A 27,903-nucleotide genomic window follows, 5' to 3' on the forward strand; every position below is an offset into this window, starting at 1 on the left:
ACGCGGCCGATAGGTAAAGAAGTACGAGGGCTTGATGAATTCCCTTGTCGGCGTTGGTCCTTAGAGTGTTCTGCACGGCGAGGATCACCGCTTCGGTGGAGTGTGCCTGGCGGAATCCCGCTTGGTTGGGTTCCAGATAATCTGATGTTTCAATAAAATTAGATAAGCAACTGGTTACATAGGCTTCCAGCAGCTTTGCGTCATAGGGGAGAAGGGAAATGGGGCGGTAGTTAGACAGGTTAGATGGATCGGCACCTGGTTTCTTGATTAGAGGGACCAGAGTGGCATTTTTAAAGGAGTTGGGTACTATTCCTTGTGATAGAGAGGTGTTCAAAATGGGGAGTATGCCCAGGGGGAGTGCGGCATAGACTTCCTTCAGTATATGCGGGGGGCAAGGATCATTAGGTGAACCCGATTTTACTCGGTTCATTAATTCCAGTAATTTAGGTGGGTCAATGGGAGGGATATCCTGAAGGGTATTAGAATTCCTACTGATATCCGAGTAGTCTACTACAGCATGGTTGGTTTGGATGCTGTTTTTTATGGTGTCAATCTTTTCCTTGAAGAAGTCGTTGAGTCGATTGCACATCATTTGTGATGCAGGTTGAGAGGGAGAGGTTCTGGAGTCATTGCAAAGGTCATTTACGACTCTGAAAATTTCCCTTGATTTGTTATTGGCGTTCGAGATTTTGTCTGAGAAAAAAGTTGCTTTGACAGATAAGATAGAATTCTTATAGTTTTTGCGGGCTGTCTTGTATGATGCTCTATCTATGGCATGGTAGCCATGTCTCCACTTCCTCTCTAGCTGGCGGAGTTCTAGTTTCTGCTTTTTTAAGTCAGCGGAAAACCATCTGTGGGCGTCCATACGACGGGCGCGGGAGAGCTTGGTGAGGGGAGCGTGTTCGTTGCTAGCGGAGCGGAGCCACTCGGCGTGTGCTTTGTCCATCAAATTGATGTCTATTCCCTGGGTAGGGATGGAGATGGTCAGGGTGGAGAGAAAGTCTTGGAGGTTTAGGGATCTCCATTTCCTGGCTGACCCCCCCAAGGGCGCTTGGCTTTTAGGGTGACCCTGGGTGGTGATAGAGAATTGCAATAGGTGGTGGTCTGACCATATACATGGTGAGGCCGTGGGACAAGAGGTAGAGATGTTGTGAGACCAGATGTGGTCTAAGATATGTCCCTTTTCATGGGTGGGGGTCAAAACGTGTTGGTGGAAATTTAAGTTAGAGAGGAGTTCAAAAAGTTCTGTGGCGTGGGGTCCAGCTTCCAGGTTATTGTACCAGTAATTGAAATCCCCTATAACCATGACCTTGTCGTAGTCGACGACTAGACCTGCTATTTGCTCAGTCAGAGAGGCTGGGAAGGAAGGCATAGATGTAGGTGGTCGATAGATCAATGCTAGCGCCATGGTGCCAGTATCGGTGTCAGATTTGATGACTAAGTTTTCCGTATCAGGTAAGTCTAGAGGAGGTAAGGTGGTGAACGTATGGTCTTTATGAATGATAGCGGCAACACCTCCCTCATCCAATATGAGATTCCACATGGTCTACGGTTAGTGATTCAGACTTGTCCTGTTGAGATTTTCCATCCTGTTTCTGATTGCTACCTGGCTGGCATGGCGGTTCTGAACCACCCTTACTAGGCGTCTGAGGCGATGCCTGAGGCTGTGCCTGAGCCTCCGACTGCTGTTCTAAGATGTCTTAGAAGGGAGGGCAGACAGGAGCCCCGCTCTGTACTAATGATGTTGGTGAACTCAACTGGAAGTGTACTGGCTGGCCGGTCTTTGAAAAGTAAGAGTGACTACAGAAGGTGCCAGGGCCCGGGGAGATGTAATCAGAGTCTGCGAAGGTCTGGAAGGCGCTGCTTCTGATGCTCCTCTTGGCGCCATGTTTGATTGCCGCAGATCTACCATAGACTTGGCTAAGGCTGGCTGCGATGCTTTTTAAAGAAATAATGGAAAGTCCTCCAAACTTTTTATCTCGCCCTTATTTATCGCAGTTGCAGACTCGCTGGAAGGCTCCTTTCTTCCAACAGTGAAACCACCTATTTGTTTTGGAACAGCAGGATCCTCCTCTCCTATAAGGGGCTCAGGTGGCTCTTCTTCAGAGCTCTCAAAGTTAAAGTTCATGCCCGGCCAGTTTAAAGTATTCTCTGCTCTGGCCACTGATGATGCCGCTTTTGCTTGAGCTGAACGAGTTTTGCCTTTAAGCCCTACTGCAGAGTCGATTTTAGCAATTGCATTTGTCTGTTTAAGATGTTTCCCCATCTTTCCTTGACTTCTAGGACCTGTTTGCCAAGTATGCAAAGTCCCAATTAGTAAGCACAAATCTTGCTTTACTCGCGACGAGCCTGGCCCTTGAAGAGAGAAAGCTGTTGTTTCTGCAGCTTACTGCTGCTTCTGATACCCTACGCCCCCCTCTGAATATGATAATTATGCAGACTGCCCCATGTCCTTTCAGCTAGCAAACTTGACTTGAAATGTTGATTGCTGTCTCACCTCTCATCTTCCATTGAAATTGTCCTGTTGCCAGATTCCAGGTGTCAGAGGCCAAGGCTTTGTCACCAGCACCAAACACCCAGCATCGCCTTGCCTGCCTCGTACCGACGTTCTGCCAGCCTCCTGAATCAGACACGGCGGTCCGACCGCGTCTTCAGATCCTAATCTCACCACGTAATGAGCCCTCAGCTGTGAGCTGCAAGCCGTGCTTTGAGACCGCCTCCAGACAGCCCAGCTAAAACAACGTCGCAAAAGCCCAGTCAGAGAAAAACAAGTAAAGATCCGGCAGCGCTCAACTCTGGACCACAAATGCCCAGGTACTGGAATCTGCATGCTCCATTGCTGGGGGAGGAGCAGTGGTCACCCAGGCTAAGCGGAGGCGGGGATCTCCGCACCCCTCCAAAATACTATTTGGGTGGGGCCATTCTCCTTGAGGGTTAACTCGACTGAGGTCTTATTGGCTGGCCAGAGATATCCAACTCTTACAACCTAAGATGGGACAGCAGGGTTGGGTAGAAAGCTGTTGAATGTGAGGACAATAGTCCTGGGGGGACATAGGTCCACCACCAGTCTGCCAATGTAATGGTGGCCAGCTGGTGGAATGCTAACAGGGATTTGCTCGGAATGTTGAAATACTTTATTGTGGGTAGTCTCTAGAGGCAGATAGTTAAGTAGGTCTGATGAGGTAGGGGATGTCTAGGGTAGTGCTTTCCCCTCAGGTACAAAGGGATCACACGGAGTGAACAATGTGGTTTGTAAACCAAGTTAGGACCATGTCTACTGATTAGATGCTCACAGTTTCAATCAGGTTAAAGACTGAAGACACAAGAAGACATCAGCATAGCTAGTTTTCTTCTGGCTCTGGAGAGCTAGCTGTTCCACAAACAAGGTTGCTATGTTCAGACGAGGTAGCTCTTTTGAACTTGGTGTGATAAGTTATCAGTGGGATATGAGATTTGCTGTAAGTGGATCCTGCTGCATCTTTCTGCCACACAAACAATGAGTAATGTTTAATGTATGCAATATTCAAGTGGAGCTATAGGTTTGTTGGATCTAGGAGAAAGTACTTCTCTGAATATGGAAAGAGTTCCTTCACATTCCCTGTATATGGATTGAGTTCCTTCCACCATCTTTGTTCTTAGGCTAAAAAGGATGTGAAGGATACTAAATCCCCCACAGGATCCTCAAGTAAATTTGAATGCTCCTGAAATCGTTTTTTCTATCTACCCTCACACACAATGACTAGTTTTTCTTCTAACAAGTCTAAATGTGCTTAGACATTTTTTTCAGGAAGCACGACTTCAAGCTCAGTAGTCGAGGTGTGATTAATCAAGTTCCTCTGCTCAATAAGCAGGTTTAGAACCTGTGGAAATAACTAATTGTTGTTGTCTTAGTGAAGAAGTTGTTCTACAAACCATATTTCGCAAGGCTATTAGAAGGAGCAAGGAGTGTAAGGATCCCCTAAAAATAAAAAAAGAGGCAGATGAAACCTGGGGTATGGAGGAAAAGCTTAAATAATTTCCTAACTAATCCAGCAGAAGAACATCTTTTAAGGCCTCTTACTTATTCCCAAATGGGATACAAATTCCAGGCCTGGGCAGTGCAATCTGTGCCTTATAGACAAATCCACAGAAATACTCAGATCATGAAGCTACTCTCTAGATCCTTCTAACCTGCCGAGAAGTTCTGCTTGACACACACAGGAAGATTGCTGTTCGGCAGGCACTGCTCCTAAATCAGAAATGTTGAGTTGCAAAGCATGTCTGAAAGCAGTTCCACCCATTTTGTTCAGTTGCCTGTGGTAGACTGCAGTGGTATTTTCTGCAAGGATCTGAACATTTCCTTGAAGTGGAGGAAGGAAAGGCTCCTGGCAAAGAATAATGGCCAGGTGACTAAGATGTTGACCACTTTCCTGAAAAGAGCAGAGCCCTGGAGTCCAAAGACATCTGCAAGGAATGTTCTGCTGTACTGAAAGGCATGTGTGTTTCGGAGATTGCATGAGGAAGGTCTCACTCCATCCCTCAAAGGTGTTTTTAAAATTTCCTTCAATAGCGCTGAAGATGACATCTGAGCAACATGAACGAGGAACTCGAGGAAGAATCAAGGCATGATGCTTTGCACTCATACATTCTGAGAAATCATAATAAATTGGTTTAAAAAAGACATTGGTGTACATCCTACTGGAGATGCATGCTCCACAAAATTTACCAGAGCATCCTCCACCTTCAACATGAACTCAGCTTAACATATTGGAGGATTCTATAAATAGCAGCTCGTGAAGGAGAATATTTGGCGTTGGTCCAAAATATGCTCTTTCAACTTAACTTTTGCCTAGCCTGAAACCGTGGAGAGGAACCCAGTTTCCTTGGTTTCTGCACAATCAAATCTGACATCATACCAGTTTTACACATTTCAAGGAAGTCACCCACAGCTTTCCCACAGTATGTACTCTCCAGTGACTAAATTCACTACAGCACTGAAACAGAAACATGGCTCGAGCAAGGAGAGCCAAGCCGTAGCCGAGAGGAAAGGTGGCCATTCTGGAGAGACACATGCTCTTCTCACCCCCTCACCCTTTGTGTCTTTACATGCCAAATAAGAGCTTACGTGGAGCAGGGCATGGCCCAAAGCAGTATCCAACTTAGGTTTTCATGCTTTATTCTATAATCCTTTGAGGCATGCTTTATGTAGGTCAGAGAAGGAATGTTTGATTTGGGGTCATCCTGTACAAAGCAACATTCTCAGAGATCTATAGAATGTATTAACTGGTACTCGGACTCTGGGAGAAGATACTCTTTACCCACAATTTGAGGAATTTAGAGACAAACTTCTCTATCTCTTCCGGTAATTTGACTGAAAAGGTTTGGCTAAATCCAGAATGCAGTAGGTATGCTCTGTAGTAATTTTGAGGCAGGAACACACTCTGTTGTACCAGTCAGACAATATCGGGAGCGAACAAGTCATTTAGGGTACCACAGAAGTCCATGCCTTATAGCTGAGGTATTTTTCTTCAGGGAGCAATCACAAGTGCACACATCCAAAGATTCCCTCTGGTAGAAGGTCCAGGAAAAGGAGTAGCTGATCATCTTACCGGTACCTACAGACATAGCCAGCTCAGGTACTCCACCAATTACATGATCCCTCTTACCTATACTTATTAAGCTTTTGTCTCACTAAGAAGTACTGGGTTTCTTTGGATAATAGATCCTCGTGAGAAGGTGGAAGCACATGACAAAATGATAAAACGACCACTGACCCTATGCACGTCTTTGTGATGGGAGTCCATTCCATTGCCTAGCATGTCTCTTAAATAAGGCAGTTTCAGCTTATTAGGAATGTGACCTCCAATTTGGAGTTTGAGAGCAATACTGTCTTGGTAGGAATCAACTGACAGCCTTGCCCACCGCTAAGGACCAAGTAGAAAAACAAAATCCAATACTGCATGGCAGGATGCAAGTGCTCAAATGAGTTTTCTTGAATACCAAATAAGAGGTATAGTTTACATAACTTTAAAATGTTGCAACTTCTTATTGTACTCATGGTCGGTAGTGCAAGGACACAAATACCATAACAGCCAATCACATACTGTAAAATAAGTTAACTAAGAATATGTAAGTTAACAGTGTTTAGACTTTTTTCTTGGAGTGCTACATTTTATACATAAATACCTTGTGTTGGTATCCTCGCTGAGTCATTAGTTCAGCCTCTTGCTGGACTAAGTCTTCATACTGATGTTCAGCTAACCTCTCTTCTTTCTCTTCCTCTTTTTGACGGAGGAGTGCCTCTTGCTCTCGTAGATAGCGTTCAGTAATCTAACAATTATTTAAAATAAAATGAAAGTTAGATATCTATCACACGGCAAAAGCACAGCATAGACTAAAATGGAAAAGCAATGAATGGACTTTTCTTGGCATTACATTAGTATCTCTTACACTGTCATTTAGCCGTCTGTACAGGGCAAAGTTGGCGGACATTTATGCTTTAGGGCTTGAGTACACTGCCCTAAATCAGGAAGGAGTTAACTTGTTTTTGTGATCTCGAGCCTTTAAAAAATCAAACAAACAAAAAACATAGCCTCCGCGATGAAAATTTGCATCCTTCCTGGCAGTAAAAGGGGTTAATTGCCCTCACAATGGTGCAGGTAACTACAAAAATAGAAATTAGATTGAACGAAATAATGAACAGCTCTTGTAAGTATAACAATTTAAAAAAAAAATCTTCCCTCTAGTGCTGGTTATCTACTGTTAATACAATCTTTAGAGTTGGATGCTAAGTAAAACGATAAGATATCTTGAGTTTGAGGGTCCTAAAAAAAAGCCTACAAAAGCCTAAAGTAAACTGAAGTGTTTTTACTATCTTTAAAGGTGTGAAGGTTGATACATCACCTCATTTCAAGATTGCAATGATTGTTGAGTCTGCCATAACCATGAGTAAGAATGATTATTACACATGCTGATGAATGGTTGGAAGCAATTCTTAGGAGGGTCCACTTCAATCTGGACATGCTCTCAGGCTGAGCCCAGGCTTAATTTATTTAGTGATCTGGTAATGGCAGTTGGAAATAAAGTAACTTTGAAGGACTGGGAATTTGCATGTGACTACTACCATGTCCAAGCCCTCCCATGCTTTTAGGATTCCCATTGTACTGAAGTACCTTAATTTACCTACAGGTCTACACATAAAGTCTTTCCCTTTATCGTGCATTTAGAGTTAGAGTGCCTTCTCTAGACTGACATTCGTTTCTAGCTATTCCTTAGTGTGCCTCAACAGTAATCAATTGCATCCCTGCAGCATTATCCATAAAGGAGGACAAAGTATATGTAGTGCTTTCATCTTGCAGCAATATAAGGCCTTTCTAAAAGAATAAAACGGTGCTATAAAAGGAATAAAACCATCCAGACTGATCTTGAAACCAGGTGGTGATCTTGATGGCCACGTGGCTTTCTGCTTTGTTTCTGCCCTGTCACTACAGAACACTTGCTGAAGTTTGAAACCCTGCTTCATTTTTTACTCTAGTCTCGGTTTTCACACTTTCATTTTGATTCTTGTAGTCCTTTCCTTTCTCAAAACTTGGAAATGAAGGTGAGCCATGTTCGTTTCGATATGCTTTTGCATGTATATAGGTTTTCCTCTTAATCTGCTCCACACATTCCTCATTGCTCAGTTAAGCCTTCTGGCTTCTTTACTTTTCTCTCCTCTCTCAAGGCAGAACTATGATTTCCAGTACTTCGCTAACTGCCCAAAATCTGGGCTCCTATAATGGAGGCATATGTCCCCCAGAGCACAACTGTGAATAAATGACCAACACCCTCATCCCTTCTTGCTTGCAAGGGGAACCAGGCAAGGATGTCCTCTATCAACGCTCTTGTGGTGGAGCCACTGGTAATTAGAAACTGGAACTCACCAAGAATGGCAGGCATCACATTTTTGGCGGGGTGAGGCTCCAGTATAAGGTGAATATATGTGTTGATGACCTGTTACTCACACTAACAGATCCCATGAGATCTCTCACTGAGTTAGTAGACCTCAATGGCTTCGAATGGGCTTCTGGTTTAAAAGTTAAAAACAAGAAATCATGAGTACTAAATCTTATAATACCTAGCCATATGCTCCCCCAGTTACAGGCACAGGTCCCCTTTCAAAAAGGCCTCCCACTCTATTAGATATGATGGTCTCAATATTACAAGTCACTTTAATAGTTGGACCCAAGCTAACGAACCTGAATGTCAGAAAAATATTCTGGAGGACATCAGAAGAGGGCACCCCCTTTATCTTTCTTGGTAAGGATGTATTAAAATAAACATCCTGCCCAAGATACTCTACTTATTTCAATCCCTTCTAACCCTCATATACACCGCAGAAAATAATAATTTACAGAACAAATTAGGGGAATTTATATGAGGAGGGAAAAATCCCAACTACATTTCTTATGTTCCTTAGCAAGAGAGGTAGCTTTTCTGTCCGAATCTCTTGGACTTTTACACAACAGAACATCTGTGCTTTATTTCAGAGTAGGTGGTGATTGGAAAAACACAAGGTTACATATTGGATAGGGAGGCAGCTACACAGCTGCTGTTGGATCTGGCTTGGCTCCCATGACACATAAGGCCCAGCGGTGCATATACTGCCATCACTGCTAAAACCAAGTGGCAATTAAAATAGTGCTCACCACATTCCTATCACCGAACACCCCTCGCTCTCTTTAGTTGGCTGCTATGAGGCCTCCTATGCCTTTTGGAAAACTGGTTTGTGCCTTTGAAGGTACAAAAGGCCTCTTCTCCTTTGCAACCCTCAGAAGTCCAAGCCCATTACCAAGCATCCCTTATAGGCCCATTGGGAAACTGATAGAGACTTGCCGGATAAGCTTAGGCACAGCTATGGCGTGATATCCCTAAAATACACCAAAGCATACACCATCAGGAATCAGGTTTTGAAATATGTTGTTTCGGCTGATGCTGGTAAGACTAGGGTGCATGTTTCTCAAAGAATCCATAAGTTGCTGGACATGTGATCAAGCTGTCATATTCTTTATACACATATGGTGGTCCTGTGTTGTTATACAACCTTTCTGGAAGAAGGTTCTTGGTCATATTAAAATAACTCTCGTATATCTCATCACTGCTAACCCAAGCACATTGATACTAGGAATACAGCCCCTATCTGTGGAGGTCATGACAGACTTATTGGAGCCTTGGCTGCCATATCAAGTGCGGCCAAGCAATTCATTGCCCTCTTGTAGAAATAGGAGGAACTGCCAGCTACTGCCTTGTGTTTGATATTATGTGTCAAATGTTGGCCATGGAACAGTTAACCTACACGATTAACCAATTTGAAAAGAAATGAATGACCCAGCAGCAACCCATTATTGCTTATATGACCCAACTAGAGGTTCTATGTTTTACTCCCCCAAGATCAGGGCTCTCCGTATATTTGACTGAATAAAGAATCCTTGGGACACTCAAATGTAAATTATGGTGAACTCACCTAACCCAAGTTAGGGAAAAGTACACCCCAAGACAAGGGAAGGTTGGTTCCCAGTTATCACTGAAAGCAACCATATGGAGCAGCCTTTGTAGACCATTAATGCTACAATGTTTGTGCCTTGCCTTTCCCCAAGACCTCAGACTTCTTACTAGGGGTGATGTGTGGGGAAGTGACTGCACCCCCCCACCGCCAGATAAAGCTTCAGTATGTGTATTTCTACCTTCATAAGGAGAATAAAAGGTAGGAGTGCATGTTGTTGGTTTGCATGTACTTGATGTGAGCCTAACTGGTTGAAGGCCTCAGCTTTCTCTCTGATGCTATTTTACCATATTTTAATTTGCTAGACAAAAAAATAGGACTTAGTGACACTGGATTTTTATCTTTGGTTTTTTATATTATGCAAAGATGCTCGTAAAAAAATTTGAAGTAAAAATCTGTGCTCTTCCCTTTAGTGGTCTACTTTATAATACCTATGAATGCCGTCCCTAATGTTGTTGCAACCAATGTTCCTCTTTTGACTTTGTGGTGTCCTTGCTTGCTGTTCTGCTTTAAGAGTAATCCCTTGACATGTGTACTTTCCAGATTCTGATTTGCAGTTCTTGATTTACAGCTGTTTTTGTTCTTTCCTTTTTCTTCCCTCCCCCTTTCTTGCTTTTCTCCGTCTCTACTTCCTTTCCTTTGTCCTGTCTCTTCTTTTCTCAACTTTTCAGTTTTTTCCTGTTTCCTTCTTTCCTACCTTTCAATCACCTGTAGCTTCTGTCTTCATCTTTCCTCATTTGTTATCTTTCTCTTTTTCTTATTGTATTTACATTTTGTACCTTTTCCTTTATGTTCTCCTTCCTTCCTTTACCACTGTCATTTAATCTGTTTCTCCTTGTTTCTTACCTATTTTCTTTTATCTTCTATTTTTTCCCTTTCTTTCTAATTTTTCCTTTCCATACTTTCCATCCCTTTCTCGTTCTTCTTCTTTCTCTTGCTTACATTCTTTTCTCTTTCTGTCATGCCCTTCTTTTTTCTACTTCTTTTGCCATGTTCCTTTCTTTCTCTCCTTTCATTATTTCCACTGGTTTCTTCCTTTTTCATTTTCTTCTTTCTCCACTCCTTTCCTTTTGTTCCTTTCACTGTATATTTTTAATTTTGTATCATTCTTTTTCCTTTCTTTTGTTCTTTCTTTCCCTACCTTTTTCTGCTTCTTTCTCATTTTCCATTTTCTCTCTCTCATTTTTTGCTCTGATTCTGACCTTTCATTTCAGGATTTCTCTGTTCCTCTTTCTTCTTTTTTCTCTTATGTTCTAAGCCTCTCTTTCTCCCTTTCGCTGTCTCAATAGCGAAGGGACAAAACTGATCCTTAAGGACCTCACATGTAACCCTTTTGCAATACAGCCTCTGTGCCATTAATGTTGTATGCTCTCTATAGCAGGACTGTGTACCCTACGGGCATTATTTAGTACATGTATGGAATTCCTATGATAGGTAATAGCGTAAAGGGAGTTTCAATGATCAGAGAGGTTTCAATGATCAGAAGGAGCTCTCTCTCTGGGAAAGGTTGGATACCCCTGAGCTCCATCTCTAGCTTGTTACCTCTAGGTAACAAGTCTGTGGCACAGCAGCTTTTCCTGAAGCGGTCTGCGAGTGCCCAGGAATCCAAGCATGCCCAATGTTAAGTGCAGAGGATGGTAGCTGCCCAAACATGGTGGAGGGCTGAAAGAAATCTTGAGGAAGGTAGAGCAACATGGTGACCTCAAAGTGCAGAGGATGGAAGGGCAACTTTTGTTCCGTGCCGCTCTACGGACTGGAAAGAAGCCCTGCCCCAAAGGCCATGCCATTGATCTGGTTAATGTCAAGTAGCTTAAAAGTCTAGTAACTTGCACACAAATGCAGACACGTATAAGTTCTAAAATACCTCTGCAACCAAATTAAATATGCACAGCCTAGGCTTCTGCTGTAGCATTTAAAATGTACAGCATTAGTGCTGATTTTTTCATCATTACAGAATTACAATAAGGTATCAAAGTCATAACTTCATGGAAATCCTATGATCTGGTCGTGCTAGTAAAAGAATGGCGGAAACCAACCTCAAATACTTGTAGAAAAAAGTGCAGCACCTTTATTATATGTTATTTCTGCAAAACTCTAAATTGAGCTTTTTTGTTGCCTAGTACGCCTGTTACCTCCCGCAAACCGTGGCTCTGTGTGCAGTCTCTCTGACACAGCATCATTGATGTAACCTAAATGGCTTCATATAAAGGATATCTGAATCTACCTAGGGGATGCCCAACTGTTGTGGATGACATTGAGCACCAAACAAAATAAGTTACTTACCTGTAACTTTAGTTCTCCAGTACTGGAATCTTTCATATGCTTGAATCTTTTCCCCATCATCGAGATGGGAGTACCCAGTTTATCAAAATAGCAATGCAAAGCTAATACAAACTGGAAAAATAGACCTAGGCCTATTTCAGTTTTGTGACATACCCCTCTCTTTTTGTTTAAAGAGATCAAAAGAAACTCTAGCCAGAACAACCCCACCTTCTAGAACCCTCCTGAGAGAACCTCAGACCTTCAGATTTTCGCAGGACTAGTGCTATAGATTTAACTATAAAGGTCCCAAAGGTTGAGCTTTCTCAGGGGAGGGTGAACGTGGGTCGCATGTGAATCTATGAAAGATTCCAATACTGGAGAACAAAGTTACAGGTAAGTAACTTGTTTTCTTACTCCAGGATTGGAATATACATAGATTCACATGCTTGAATCAGACTAGCTAGCAGTTAGGAGCACATGTTAGTTCTAAATGTCTCTGAATAAAATAAACACGATAAAGAGTAAAAGAAAAAAGAAAACTTTCCAGTTTAAACTCTTAATTCCTGTTAAAACAAAGCATTTAACGATGGGCAGTGAAATACAGATAAATAGGAATATCCATAACCATAAAGACAGGTATCATCAAATACACTTAATGTTGATATTAGAAAAGAAGAGAGTAAGAAAAATATTACAAAAGAATGTGTGAGGTTCTTAGAAAGGAAAGGAAGGAGGGATGAGACAGAAAGCTCACCGTCATTGAAACAGGTTCCTCAGGACTGCTTGGCCCACTACCGTATCACTGCGAACCAAAGAATCCAAGCAGTAGTGCCTGGTAGACGTGTGGATATTTTTCCAAGTTGTTGTCCTGCAGATCTCCTGGATAGGTACCCCAGCAAAAAGGGCCATCAAGGCAGAGACTGCTCTAGTGGAATGTGCATGGACTCTCCCCTGGATGGGCTTTCCAGCCACCTGGTGACAGTACTGGACAGCATTAGAAATCCAACGCGCGATACCTCGTTTAGAGGGGGGATAGCCCTTACAAGGAGCATTACATGCCACAAAGAGTTGGGGTGACTTTCAGAAGTGTTTAGTTCTGAGGAGATAGAATTTTAAACAGTGCTGAATGTCTAGAGAATGAAGAGCTCTACCTGCTGGCATTGTAGGTTGCTGGAATAAAGTCTTGAGAACCAGAGGTTCGTTCAAATGATAGTCTGATGGAACTTTAGGGATGAACATGGGGTTGGTACGTAACAATACTCTGTCATCTTTTCACTGAAGAAACGGCTCCTGGATAGTGAGGGCCTGGATTTCACCAACCCTTCTAGCAGAGGTTAACGCCTGAAGAAGCATCACTTTTCATGATAGAAATTTTAACTCCGCCTTGTGTATAGGTTCAAAGTGATGTGTCATGAGTTGAGCCAAGACCACATAATGGTGCCAGAGTGGTGAAGGAGATTTGACCAGAGGGAAAACTCTAAAAAGTCCCTTCATAAACTGTTTGCTTATTCTCACCCACCATAAAGAATGGCCTAAAGATGTTCTTCTGAAACATGAAATGTCTGGGAAAAGAACCTTAATAGATGAGTGAACTAGGCCAGCTATGGCCAATGAAAGAATATAAGGAAGAATCTCACAAGCTGAAGAAGAGGAAGGGTAATTGTGTGATTCCTGGCAACAGAGACAAACCTCTTTCATTTCATTTGATAGTTTTGGTTAGTACTCTGAGCCCGGGCGTGAGAAAAAAATGTCCTTGCACTATGTGGAGATACTCAGGTGATCGAACACTGTGTTCAGGAGCCATGCCGCTAATTTAAGCGAGTTGGCATCCGGATGCAGCACTTGACCCCGGGACATCGTCAGCAGCGATGAAATGGGATCCAAGAGAATCGGCTGTCTCTCCGAGAGAAGAAGCTCTGGGTACTAATACTGGAGTGGCCAAGATGGAGCTATAAGGATCATTCTGCAGGGCTCCGTCTTCATCTTCATGAGAAGTCTTGGCAGGAGAGGAATGGGAGGAAAAGCGTAGGCAAAGGTGCCTGACCATTCCATCAAAAACGCACTCCCACAGTATCCTGGGAGGTGATGCCAACCTGCGAAGTAATGGCATTCCTGTACTCTGGCATTGTGAATAGGTCTATGGAAGGCTTGCCCCACAGCCGAAAAATGCTGTTCTGAGTTTCCTGATGCAGTTCCCATTCATAGCAGGTAGACTTGAGCATGCTGAGAGTATCCGCTTTTGCGTTGAGATTCGAATCAGGGGGTTGCAGAATGACATTGACCCCAAAGAGGGACTTGTAACAGAAAACAAAGTGCTTTTTTCTTAGGAAGAACTAAGCCACAGACATTAGTTTGGTCTGCATTTCTAGAGATGGAAATGCTTTGTCTACGTGTCCAGTATACCACTCAGTAAAGTAGTACTTTTGGACGGGTGTAAGTTTGATTCGTCCTTATTTAGTGTAAGCCCCAGACTTTCGAAAATACCTGTGCAGGCTGTCGTGGAAGCTCGGTCTGCTACCATGGAAGAAGCTTTAATCAGCCAATCGTCCCAGTAAGAAAACACCTGATGATGTTTACTTTTGAGGAAAGTCGCTACTGGGGCCAGACACTTTGTAAATATCCTTGGCACCGATCTTAGGCCGAAAGGCAGAACTTTGAATTGATAGTGGTTTCTGGCTACAGTGAAGCGAAGAAACTTCCTGTGCGATGGATGAATGGGAATATTTGGAAATAAGTGTCCTGTATTTCTTAGAGTGCCCATGAAATCTCCTGAATTTAGAAGGAGTAGTATGTCCTGTAAGGAGACCATGCAGAAGGACTGTTTCTTGAGATATGTGTTGAGTGTCCTCAGGTCTAGGATTGGCAGCAACTTTCTGCCAGCCGTCTGTACCAAAAAGAATCAGGAGTAGAACCATTTTCCTCTCTGGGATGACAGAACTGGTTCTACTGCCTCTTTTTTGTAACATCAGCTGGACTTCTAGGCGCAGGAGATGTACATACTTCGTGGCCTGTAAGCGAGGTGGAGTGGATGGTGGAAGTTGAATAAAACCCAATGTAGGCCGAACTGAATGATGTTGAGCACCCATTGATTCGTTGTTATCTTTCGCCAGTTTTGGATGTAGAAAGAAATTCTTCCCCCACAAGCGCCTGGTCGTGGGAAGGAATAGTAGCCGGAGCCTGAAAGTTGTTATTGTCGACATTTGGAATCCTTCCTATGTCGTCCCACTCTTCCTCTGGGGGACTATTTAGAATAGGCCGCAGACGGACATTGCCACAGAGTTTATTGAGGTTGATAAGGCTGTGCACATGAGGTGTATGAGGGATACCTGTACTGTTGATATCCAGCTCTATGAGGGCAGACCTCTTCCCCGAACTCCGCAAAATAGGAACCTTACGGTACTGGAGCGTCCACAACGACTTTGCTGTTTCTGTATCCGTCTTTATGTTCTGGAGAGCCTCATCGATGTGCTTCCCAAAAAAGGCCTCTCCGTCAGAGGGAAGATCCAATATTTTATCCTGAACTTCCGGCCAAAAAGATGTTGCTCTGAGCCAACCTTGTCGGCGTAAGAATGCTGATTCAACCAAAGATCGGAAAGTCGCCGAAGCAATGTCCTGTTGGGGAGGTAAAAAATAAGTCTGTCCCGTATATATTTTGGACTTGGGCCTGGTAAAGATATATAGGTCTGAACAGTGCTTTCTTTCATATGGGGAGACAATGAAGAGCTCGGAGTGTGGGGGCTAACTGTGGAGGCAAGTTGTTGACCATGCATCCAGCGATGCTTTGGGCCACCTGCATTTTAGATAAAAGGAAATAATTTGAAGCAAGGATTAGGGCATTGCCATAATCCAGACGGCTGATCATTATTGTCTGGGTGAGTGTCTTCTGGTAGCTTAAAGGAAGACAGTGAAAGATTTTCCTAAGAAGGCGCAGTGTGCCAAAACAAGTGCCACTTTAGAGGTAACCTGGTCTTTCATGGATGTTAGACCTGGCATCTTTTCGCGTGTTTCCTCTGTCTTTTTGCTTTCCGACCTCCCGGTTTTGACTGTTTTTGCTGGTTTAGTGTCTCTGCGCACTTTCTCACTGCTGTTCAGTGTTAAAGTGCAAGTGCTCCTATTGTAAATTGTATTATAGATTGGTGTTCCCTCATTGACATATTTGATAAACTGGTAAGTCCCTAGTAAAGTGCACTGGCTGTGACAGGGCCTGTAAATCAAATGCTGCTAGTGGGCCTGTAGCACTGATTGTGTCACTGACATAAGCAGCCTCTCAAAGGGTTCTCAGACCCCCCCCTCTAGTGCCGGTGCATAGTTTTTACTGCCATTTGGCCTTGGCAAGTGCACCCACTCTTCAAGCCCTAACCTTCCCTTTTATTACATGTGAGTCACCCCTAACGAAGGCCCAAGGCACCCCTGTGGGCAGGGTGCAGTGTATTTAGAAGGTAGGACAAGTACTGGCTTGTGTGACATGTCCTGATAGTGAAATACAGTATACCTCGTTTTTCACTGATGAAAGGCTATCTGTCCCATAGGATAGAATGGAATGGAGAATACTTGGTAACATTTTGCAAGTATATCTTCCGATTGGGAGAAGATAGAGAAATGGAATTTAGTATGCCTGAAATCAGAATGTAGAAATGCATCGTATGGAGAATGGAGGTGTGGGTGCATTTAGAGTAGGGGGAGGAGATTTCCTTGCACCTGATTGGACCTGGTCTGCCTTGGACAATGCTGTCTCCACCTTCTGCTGGGGAAGCTGGGCCAGAGAGGCCCGAACTGGTTTGGACTGAGCACAGACACCCTCTGCCCAAGAGAACAAAGAAAAACTGAGTATAAATATTGGGACCCATACCCCAAGACTTCAGAACTCACGTGGATCAAGGAACCTGCCTAGAAGAAGAGCTGGAAGAACTGCCAGGAGAAGAACTGCCCCTATGCTGTGCTGTTGCTTTGCTGGGCTGGCCTGCAGTTGCTGCTTCCGCCTCGGGCAATGAAAGAACTGGACTGAACTTTCTTCACTTTTTGCTGAGTATCTCCAAGGGCTTCAAATAGAGCTTGCCTCCTGTTCACAAAGTCTCAGGCACAGAAAAGACTTCACTTACCTCTGCATACCGCCTCTGGAACTGTGGGTTTCAGTTGCCACAAAGGAGGAAAGCAGCAGATACCGACACTGCATCGGGCTCCATGTCTTGAAGGCACCACAGAGGGTAGCGCCACACTTTGCACCGATAGCTTGAATCAAGTGACACAGTGAGACCGGGGCACACGTCTGGGCATACCCGGCACACTTAGGGCCTAGGATGCTTGTTTCTAGTCCAGGGAGGACCTGGTCTGGCAGTTCTGGCTGGACTGTTACCATGAGGCACAGGGGCAAAACTGATTTGCATATGGCTGGGTTCAAACTCGTATGGCATGGTGAGCAAAAAACCGACGGAGTTAGGCCCCGTTCTTTGTACGGGGGTGAATGTATGACATGGTTCTGCATTCTGATCATCAATTGTTCTTTTTGCAAGCTCTAAATCAGCCCCTTGGTGTTATTTTTCATTCATAGCTTTTCCCTAAAGTAAAGCAGAAAAAGGGTTGGGACAGCCCTGGTTGAAATGGGATGTTGTTCCAGATTTTAATTACATAGGTGGGGAAGGCATATTGCCTTTTCTCTAACTGTTGCTTTTCTCCATCACTAGTCTGATAGTGCCCTGGGTCTAGATGTGCTGACAGCCACCGGAGATGGTGAGCTTGTCAGCCAGATAGGAGGGACTGCTGGCCATGAAGGCTTTATAAATGAGCCTCATCATATCATAGTTTTACCTATCAGTAAACTCTAATCAGTAATATGAAACTATTTTATGAAAATACTTATATGATTCGAACATAGAGAGGACGGCTGTCGTTGCAGATTTGTCAGACCGAACTGTTCCTTTTGAATCAGCACAAAGGCCATTTTGCATATACCTATTGCCTCTCAGGGATGGCACAGTGGGCAACAAATAATGACTGGAATTCTGTTCCTAGTAATTATCAGTGACGGACATTAATTCAAGCTTTGCACTCATCACTTAGTTTTGATCAGTGTGACACACTAAGTGTGACGACAGGTATGCCCGACACAAGGGACACATAACTTACTGCACCATATGATTCAAGCTGCACCTCACAGAAGATTCCCAATAAGGCTTAAACAGGTCAAGTGTTGCGTGTGTTCCCATGTAGAGGGAATGTCGCCTGGAACTTTGGCTGGAATGTTAATTATTGGAGCACGACTGTGATGATTTGTGTATGGCTACTCGTTTTCTCAAGTGATTTATATACATTAAGAACAGGAATGGTGTCCACTGTGTTTACCAGTGGCTGAAATTACTTCAAGCATTTCACCAATCAATTTTCTTTATCTATCTTTTCTGCCAACTGGAAGTCCTGCTCTCTAAGACTGCTGGAATATGAATCTTTCTTGTACTGACCTAATTGCTACCTAAGGAAGGAACCTCTACATTTACTATTTTCATTTCACCGGACTGAAAATTAATATAATTATTCCTCTGCCTTCCTTTCAGAGTCAAACCAGGCTTATAATACTAACTGATGCACCAACATGGTAGCATTTTAAGCATAACAGGTCTCAATTACAAAATAAATAACATAATTTTTAGGGTCATTCTGAACATTGCAGCAAGATGGCGCTTAAATGCGGTGATCTCTAATATATTGCACTATCCTTAACTGCAAGTCATTGCTAGAACTTGCTAGATGAGTTGTAAATATCATCATTTAGGAACAATGATCTTTGGAGTGGACCTAAGCATGGATGCTATACATTAGATACATGTCATGAAATACATCTATATCAACCAATTATGTTTTGATCTCTTTTTATTTGGACTTTTATAAAAAATATATGGGGTGCAATAAATACAGAATAGTCAGAAGATAATTAACAATTTGCTTTCAGTTAAATTCATCCATAGGTGTCAAACAATAAAATTGACAGTCACAATGAAATTTCTTTACATCAAAGTGTTAAAAATACAACCATTCAATTATTCACATTCTTAAGAATTTTTTGGAGTGTGTCCCCTTCACTTGTTGCCTGTCTCCATTCCCTTTGTATTTCCGCCACACTTTTTAACCTCTGTGCCCCCTCCCTCATTTTGCTTTCTGTGCCCCTTTCCCCTGTTTTTAGAGTGTGCCCCCCTCACTTGTTGCCAGGTCTCATTCCCTTGTATTTCCGCCGTTTCCTCTCTGCGCCCCCCTTCTCCCGTTTTGCCTTCTGTGTCCCATTTCTCCCCCCTCTCCCTCCGTGCCATTTTCCTGCCGCTGCGTCCCTGTGGCCCCGCCCCCGCTGTCCCATTCGCCACCCCCCTCCCGCCTCCCAGCTGCTCCGCCCTCCCACAGCGCACTCGACCCATGCCAATCCGGATTTCGAGCCAACCACAGCACCGAGACCGCCCTCATCGCAGCCACCGACGACATCAGAACCCGGATGGACAACGGGGAAACAACCGCTCTCATCCTCCTAGACCTCTCGGCCGCCTTCGACATCGTCTGCCACCGCACCCTAATAACCCGCCTACACAACACTGGAATCCATGGAAAAGCCCTGGACTGGATCACCTTGTTCCTCTCCAACAGAACCCAGAGAGTCCGCCTCCCCCCTTCCGCTCCACAGCCACCAAGATCATCTGTGGCGTACTCCAAGGCTCCTAGCTCAGCCCAACCCTCTTCAATATCTACATGAGCCCCCTCGCCGCCATCGCACGCGAACACAACCTCAACATCATCTCCTACGCCGACGACACCCAGCTGATACTCTCCCTCACCAAAGACCCAGCCACCGCCAAAACCAACCTCCAGGAAGGAATGAAGGACGTCGCGGAATGGATGAAGCTCAGCTGTCTGAAACTGAACTCAGAAAAAACGTTAGTCCTCATCCTCGGACAATCCCCATCCGCCTGGGACAACTCCTGGTGGCCCACAGCGCTGGGCACCACACCTACACCCACAGACCACGCACGCAACCTGGGATTCATCCTGGACTCCTCCCTCACGATGACCAAACAAGTCAACACCATCTCCTCTTCATGTTTCAACACCCTGCGCATGCTCCAAAAGATCTTCCGGTGGATCCCCACCGAAACCAGAAAGACCGTCAACCAGGCCCTCGTCATCAGCCGACTGGACTACGGGAACGCCCTGTACGCAGGAACCACAGCCAAACTCCAGAAACGACTGCAGCGAATACAGACGCCTCTGCACGACACATCCTCAACATCCCTCGCCACAGCCATATAACTCCCCACCTGAGAAACCTGCACTGGCTCCCCGTCAGCAAGAGGATCACGTTCAGGCTCCTCACCCAAGCACACAAAGCGCTCCACAACATGGGCCCCGAATACGTCAACAACCGCCTCTCGTTCTACACTCCCACCCACCAGCTCCGCTCCGCCGGCCTTGCCATCGACCCACGGATCCGCAAAACCACAACCGGAGGAAGATCGTTCTCCTACCTGGCCGCCAAGACATGGAACTCCCTCCCCGCACACCTTCGACTGACCCAGGACCATCTCACCTTCAGGAAGCACCTCAAGACCTGGCTATTCGAGCAGTAAACGACCCCCCCCTCCCTTCAGCACCTTGAGACCCTCACGGGAGAGCAGTGCGCTCTATAAATGTATTGATTGATTGATTGATTAAATGATGATATTTACAACTCAAATACTTTCCCTGATTTAGGAACCTGTCTCAGGGGTACCCCTATTTTTTCATACGTAGAACTTGCTAGATACCATCAAACTCTCCAAATGTATGTCACACAGAAGCTGATTCAAAATACTTTCCTTTACCTGATTTTGACCCTCTCCTCCTGCCCAGGATTCCACCTATAGCAGCCTCACTCCATGGAGGTCTTGCAGCAACAGAGGCTGCTGGAGAGACTGCTGTGTCAGACCCTGTCCAGCTCGGCAATAGTGTCCAAGGACATATGAGTTGGTGATTTCACACTTATAGCTTCACCCAAACCACACAAACATAGTCTGTGGCGCCTCCTTCCTGCGACCGCTATCAGCAACAGTGGCTGCTGGTGAGTCAGAAGGATCAGTGCTCATTGGAGATCCCATGTGGGTGTGACAATTTTGCCTAGGCTAGGTGATGCCAGGCCCTTGAGTGCAGGGGATGTTTCTGGATTCTGGGTCATGCAGTACTCACAAATTTGCTTCTGAGAATGGGCTTTAGGGCAGTGAACAAGCATGGAGTATGGAGGTGTGGGTGCATACTGATCAGTATACATGTAACTAATATGGATGAGTTCACCTTTGGTGTAGAGTGAGCTCTCACTGAGGAGTTCCAGGCTCACTTCACTCTTGTTTTCTCCCTGGAAGCGCTCTACTGGCGAGTGGGTTTCTTGTGCTGAGCAAGGACTGGTCTGGCAGCTCTGCAAAGTTGAGGGTACCGGACTGTGAAATCCTTCTACCTCGGTGGTCCAAATCAATCTGACATCCATGCTCATGAAGTTCATATCTCTTTGAGGTGAGTGAGGTAGATTCCTTAAAGCAGCATGACCCTTATTAGACTGAGCAGTACCTGAGGTACAGATGTATCAGCTGAAACTGGTAATAGTGGACTGAACAAGCTCAAGTATGGAATCATTAATGATCGCCTGATAGAATCAGCTACATTTATCTTATTTTCTGTAGCTGGCTTTGCCCATAATTCTCTCATTTGAGGTACTGGGGTGTATAATTCCTAACATCTCTGTGGATAGCCCAGTCAGGCTAGTTTATACAGACTTCTTTGTTTCTGTGGATCTTGTTGCCCTAGACTATTAGCAGCGTCAACTGCATTTCAATGTCCCTGTGAGTTTTGTGCCTCAACTAGGTGCAGTGCACTGTCCTCTCCTGTTACTGATTTGCCACTATATGCTTTAAAAGCTGTACCACTACCAAACGTTACCAATGTAAGGTCAATAACAAGCAGTCAAATCTATCCTTTGATAACACAACTGCACCAACTGCATCTTCTACCTACTTGGATGCAGATGAAGACCAATCTACATCCTCGGCTACTGATGCCCAAGATTCGGAAAATACATTCTGGGGGTACTTGCGTTACTTTAGTGGCTACTGATTTAAAACTGGCAGCTTCATCGTAAAGAAGGATCATATGCAGAAGCATATGGACAAATAGGCCACTAGGACTGATATGGTGGAGTTTCTTTTTAAGACACAGAAGTGGAGTTTCTTTTTTAGACACTGAAGATGAAAAAACTGAGATTAATGGGAAGTTGCTGCAGATGTTAGAGAGAACACAAGCCAAGAAAGAAGATATTAAAGAGAGGCCTCAGAAGTATAATAATCAAGTGGTGGTGGTCCCAGAGAACACAACTACAGGGGCAGTGGAGCAATTAACAAGGAAAAAGGTCTGCAGATCTCCGGTCCACGACTAGTGCCAGGGAAATCCCCTGTAAAATTAAATAAAAATACTATTCTTCGACAAGCCCCCGAGAAACAACCACTAGAATACAGAGGAGTGGAATTTTAGATTTTTCAAGATTTCATAGTGGCTGTACAGAAGACCAGGAAATCCTTTACAGTTTTAATGAACAGGCTGTAGTAGTAGGAGATGAAATATAAAACCCAATATAGCTGCAGAAAGAAGAAAATCTAAAAAGTACCCAAGTCAATCATGTGTAAGGCCTCCGTTATGTCAAACAGAAAAACTAACAAGTTAGACACTCATGACACAGACTACATAAGGAGTTCCAGGTTCCTTACAAGATGCCCAAGAAACCAAGAACTAATGCTAGAAAAATATTGGAAATGCCTCCTAAAAACATAATGTACCGGAATTGGGCATAAATAAATGACCGGCATAAGTGTTGAGAGCTATCACATGGAATTAATGACCCAAAGTGAAATCCTGGAAATTGGTCAGGAGCTGCATGTTCAAACATTTTCAAAATTCTGTACTAAAAGGTCTCATTCCATTCATATTGGTCAAGTGAAGAACAAGATACATGCACAATCTATAAGAAGGAACATTGAAGTAACACTATGCAATTTGGTTTAAATGCGCAGGTTTACACATTATTTAGTACCACATAAGATATACCTGTGCTTCCAGTTGATGCTTGCGTGCAGATTTCAATTCGTCCTGTTCCTCCCTTTCTCGAGCAGTTAACTGTTTAGCATTTTCAAGGTCACTGATGAGTTGTTCACGTAATCTTATGGATTCCTTCTGGGCTTGTTGGTTCAATTCAATCTTTTCCTGAATCTGAAGCTGTCTGCCAGCAAAAACCTATTCAGGGGACCAATATAATAATTGATTTATTAATAGAGAACTAAAATGTATTTTCAAACAGATGCCAGAAATGAATCGGGGATATTTGATAGTCAAACTATTTGAAGGTGAAAATCAAAGCCAAACCACAATCCTAATGATTTGAAATGTCTAAAATGTGACGCTATGTGAAAGTCTAGGCAGTGAGGCTTCTCTGAAAGGGGACTAAAGCATGCTGCATCAAGCAATAGCCACTTTAAAGGTGAATGTTAAGAACTTTATTTTTTTGTGCTTTTTTCCTCCCTATTCATTAAGTTTGGTTTGCTTTTATTTGAGCTGTATTTGAATTCTATGGCGGGACCGGAAGCTCAGATTATGCTTTCTTGCTTCTATTTTAGCGCAACAGCCAAAGAACAGTGCATATAAAAAAAGTATTCAAGCAAAGGATTGACTGCAACGCTCATGATTCCAAGCATAAGCCTGAAATCCACCAGATGGCTCTGTCCCCACATAAAAATATCCCCAAAGAATATCAGTTTGTCTTTCTTCGCTGCTCTGCAGCCAGGTAAGTGGTTTTCCTTGGGCAATATTACTGTGGAAGTAATACAGGCGCAATTTCCACTACATTTGTGTGGTTTTGGTCCGTGTGTTGATTCTTGTATTGACTAGGAATGAAGCACCAGTAAACAGGAATGTTGCAGTTTCTCTTGGGACTCCAGTACCTTTCTGGTGTGGTCCCCCTTCCCGTCAGGGGCGCCCAAGTGCATTCGGCCACCTGCGTGATCCCTGACAGAGCGTGGCTGTCTCAGATTTACATGCTTATGGGGTGTGAGTTGGGGGCATTCTCTGCGCTCCGGCCCGGCCCATCAGAGCTTCCACTGGACTCTTTCATGTGTACCGTGAGGACCGGTTATCTACAGGTGCTGTTACACTGATATTAAAAACAAGCATGGGCAAAGCCCATAGGTTTTTCCTATGTGAAATCTACTGGCTCGGTCAATCCATTTTTTACATGTTGCACAGATCAACTGCTGTGCAACATGTAAAACAAGCATTTGCAATGCATTAGGTCTCGCATTAGGAAAGTTTGAGCTATTGGTATTGTAAATGACACATTTCTTATCTATGTTTTGTTTTTGAAAATAGCGAAATTAATAGCTTTGTCATTTACAATGCCAATAGTTATAACTTTCGCAAATGTGACACCTATAGCATTTGTAATGCAATATATGTTGAATTTATTTGACTTACATGTATTGATATTACAAATAACAATGGCTTAATTTTTTAAAATAATTAATACTTAAATAAAAGTTATTGTAATTTATAATGGCAATAGCTCAAACTTTTGTGAATAAGTTTTGTGAAGATTATGTTCAGTGTATTTTATTGTGCCGAAAATCCAAGAACAGAAGTGAAATATGAAAATATTTTTGTTACATTTGTAATAAAGCTTGAAACATTGAGAGAACATATTTGAACCAGTTGTTGTTGAATGGTTGCACAGATTGATGCTGTGGTGGCTCTGAGTGATGTCAAACGAGTGATGCTGTGGCGTTCAGTGATGCTGTGGTAGCGCATAGTGATGTTGTGGTGCCCCTGAGTGATGCTGTGGTGGTGCTGAGTGATGCTGTATGCTATGTTATGTTTTGTTTTGCTATCCTATGTTTTGTTTTGTTATGCTATGCTATGTTTTGCTATCCTATGCTTTGATTTGTTATGCTATGCTGTGTTTTGTTATGCTATGTTTTGTTATGCTATGCTGTGTTTTGCAATGCTGTGCTTTGTTATGCTATGCTATGTTTTGTTGTGTTTTATTATGCTATGCTTTGTTTTGCTATGCTATGTTTTGTTATGCTATGCTATGTTGTGTTGTGTTTGGTATGCTATGCTATCTTTTGCTATGCTATTATATGTTTTGTTTTGCTATGCTATGTTTTGTTGTGTTTTGTTAAGCTATGCTATGTTTTGTTGTGTTTTGCTATGTTTTGTTATGCTATGTGTTGTGTTTTGTTATGGTATGTTTTGTTATGTTATGCTATGTTTTGTTATGCTATGCTATGTTTTGCTATCCTAGGCTTTGTTTTGTTATGCTATGCTATGTTTAGTTTTGCTATCCGATGCTTTGTTTTGCTATGCTATGTTTTGTTAGGCTATGCTATGTTTTGTTGTGTTTTGCTATGCTATGCTTTGTTATGCTATGCTATGTTTTGTTATGCCATGCTATGTTTTGTTGTGTTTTATTATGCTATGCTTTGTTTTGCTATGCTATGTTATGTTATGTTACGCTTTGTTTTGTTATGCCATGCTATGTTGTGTTTTGTTATGCTATGCTATATTTTGTTGTGTTTTGCAATGCTATGCTTTGTTATGCTATGCTTTGTTATGCTATGCTATGCTTTGTTGTGTTTTATTATGCTATGCTTTGTGTTGCTATGCTATGTTATGCTATGCTATGCTTTGTTTTGTTATGCTATGCTATGTTTCGTTTTGCTATGCTATGTTTTGTTTTGCTATGTTTTGTTATGCTATGTGTTGTGCTTTGTTATGCTATGTTTTGTTATGTTATGCTATGTTTTGTTAAGCTATGCTATGCTTTGCTATCCTATGCTTTGTTTTGTTATGCTATGCTATGTTTAGTTTTGCTATCCTATGCTTTGTTTTGCTATGCTATGTTTTGTTGTGTTTTGTTATGCTATGCTTGTTGTGTTTTGCTATGCTATGCTTTGTTATGCTATGTTTTGTTACGCTATGCTATGTTTTGTTGTGTTTTATTATGCTATGCTTTGATTTGCTATGCTATGTTATGCTTTGTTTTGTTATGCTATATTGTGTATTGTTATGCTATGCTATGTTTTGTTGTGTTTTGTTATGCTATGCTATTATATGTTTTGTTTTGCTATGCTATGTTTTGTTGTGTTTTGCTATGTTTTGTTATGCTATGTGTTGTGTTTTGTTATGCTATGTTTTGTTATGTTATGCTATGTTTTGTTTTGCTATCCTATGCTTTGTTTTGTTATGCTATGTTATGTTTAGTTTTGCTATCCTATGCTTCGTTTTGCTATGCTATGTTTTGTTGTGTTTTGTTATGCTATGCTATGTTTGTTGTGTTTTGCTATGCTATGCTTTGTTATGCTATGCTATGTTTTGTTATGCTATGCTATGTTTTGTTGTGTTTTATTATGCTATGCTTTGTTTTGCTATGCTATATTATGTTATGGTATGTTATGCTATGCTAAGCTTTGTTTTGTTATGCTATGTTATGTTATGCTATGCTAAGCTTTGTTTTGTTATGCTATGCTATGTTTTGTTGTGTTTTGTTATGCTATGCTATGTTTTGCTATGCTGTTTTGTTATTTATGTTATGTTTTGTTTTGCTATGCTATGTTTTATTATGCTATGCTTTGTTTTGTTATGTGATGCTATGTTATGTGATGCTATGTTTTGTTCTGCTATGTTTTGTTCTGCTATGTTTTGTTCTGCTATGCTATGTTTTGTTATGCTATGCTATGTTTTGTTATGCTATGCTGTTTTATTGTGTTTTGTTATGCAATGCTTTCTTATGTGATGCTATGTTTTGTTCTGCTATGTTTTGTTCTGCTTTGTTTTGTTCTGCTTTGTTTTGTTCTGCTATGTTTTGTTCTGCTATGTTTTGTTCTGCTATGTTTTGTTATGTTATGCTATGTTATGTTATGCTATGTTTTGTTCTGCTATGTGTTGTTCTGCTATGCTATGTTTTGTTATATTATGCTATGTTTTGTTTTGCTATGCTATGTTTTGTTATGCTATGCTATGCTTTGTTGTGTTTTGCTACGCTATGTTTTGTTGTGTTTTGCTATGCTATGTTTCGTTTTGTTATGCTATGCTGTGTTTTGTTATGCTATGCTATTTTTTGTTATGATATGCTCGTGAGGGTGTGTGAGGGTGAGTGAGGGTGAGTGAGGGGGTGTCAGGGTGAGGGGGTGTCAGGGTGTGAGGGTGGGTAAGGGGCTGTGCGGGTGTGGGGGTGTGAGGGTGTGTGAGGGTGGGTAAGGGGCTGTGCGGGTGTGTGAGGGTGTGTGAGGGTGTGAGGGAGGGTGAGGGAGTGTGAGGGGGTGAGGGTGTGTCAAGGTGTGAGGGTGTGTGAGGGTGAGGGTGTGAGGGTAAGTGAGGGTGGGAGGGTGTGTGAGGGGGAGGGTGTGTGATGGGGTGTGAGGGTGAGGAGTGTGAGGGTGAGGGGGTGTGAGGGTGAGAGGGTTGTGAGGGTGAGAGGGTGTGTGTTGGTGAGGGGGTGAGTGAGGGTGAGGGGGTGTGAGGGTGAGGGGGTGTGGGTGAGGGGGTGTGAGGGGGAGAGTGTTGTGAGGGAGAGAGGGTTGTGTGGGTGAGAGGGTTGTGAGGGTGAGGGGGGCGAGTGGGAGGGGGTGAGGGCAAGGGGATGTGAGGGTGAGGGGGTGTGAGGGAGAATGAGGGTGTGAGGGTGAATGAGGGTGAGGGGGTGAATGAGGGTGAGGGGGTGAATGAGGGTGAGGGAGGGTGAGGGGGTGTGAGGGTGAGGGGGGGGCGAGGGTGAGGGGGTGTGAGGGTGTGGGGGTGTGAGGGTGTAAGGGTGAGGGGGAGTGAGGGTGAGGGGGGTGTGAGGGTGAGGGGGTGGGTGAGGGGCTGTGAGGGGGTGAGGGGTGTGAGGGTGAGGGGGTGTGAGGGTGAGGGGGTGTGAGGGTGTGAGGTTGATGGGGTGTAAGGGTAAGGGGGTGTGAGGGTGTGAGCGTGAGGCAGGGTGAGGGTGTGTGAGGGTGTTGGTGTGGGTTGGTGAGGGTGTGTGAGGGTGAGGGGTGTGAGGCTGAGGGGTGATGGTGAGGGAGGGTGAGGGGGTGTGAGGG

At 43.5% G+C, this 27,903-nt stretch overlaps 1 protein-coding gene across 4 annotated transcripts in view; it reads right to left on the minus strand.

Moving 5' to 3' along the window:
* TCHP (trichoplein keratin filament binding) overlaps positions 1-27,903 on the minus strand; it is a 443,788-nt gene that overhangs the window by 63,079 nt on the left and 352,806 nt on the right. For all 4 annotated transcript variants that reach the window (XM_078667348.1, XM_078667345.1, XM_078667346.1 and 1 more), the window contains exons 11-12: positions 22,880-23,065; positions 6,166-6,309 (exon numbers count right to left, since the gene is read on the minus strand). In XM_078667348.1, the coding sequence (XP_078523474.1) occupies positions 6,166-6,309; positions 22,880-23,065 (330 nt within the window). The remainder of the gene's footprint in view (positions 1-6,165; positions 6,310-22,879; positions 23,066-27,903) is intronic.

This window comes from Lissotriton helveticus, chromosome 11, assembly GCF_964261635.1.
Source record: "Lissotriton helveticus chromosome 11, aLisHel1.1, whole genome shotgun sequence".
In the NCBI taxonomy this organism is placed as follows: domain Eukaryota; kingdom Metazoa; phylum Chordata; class Amphibia; order Caudata; family Salamandridae; genus Lissotriton; species Lissotriton helveticus.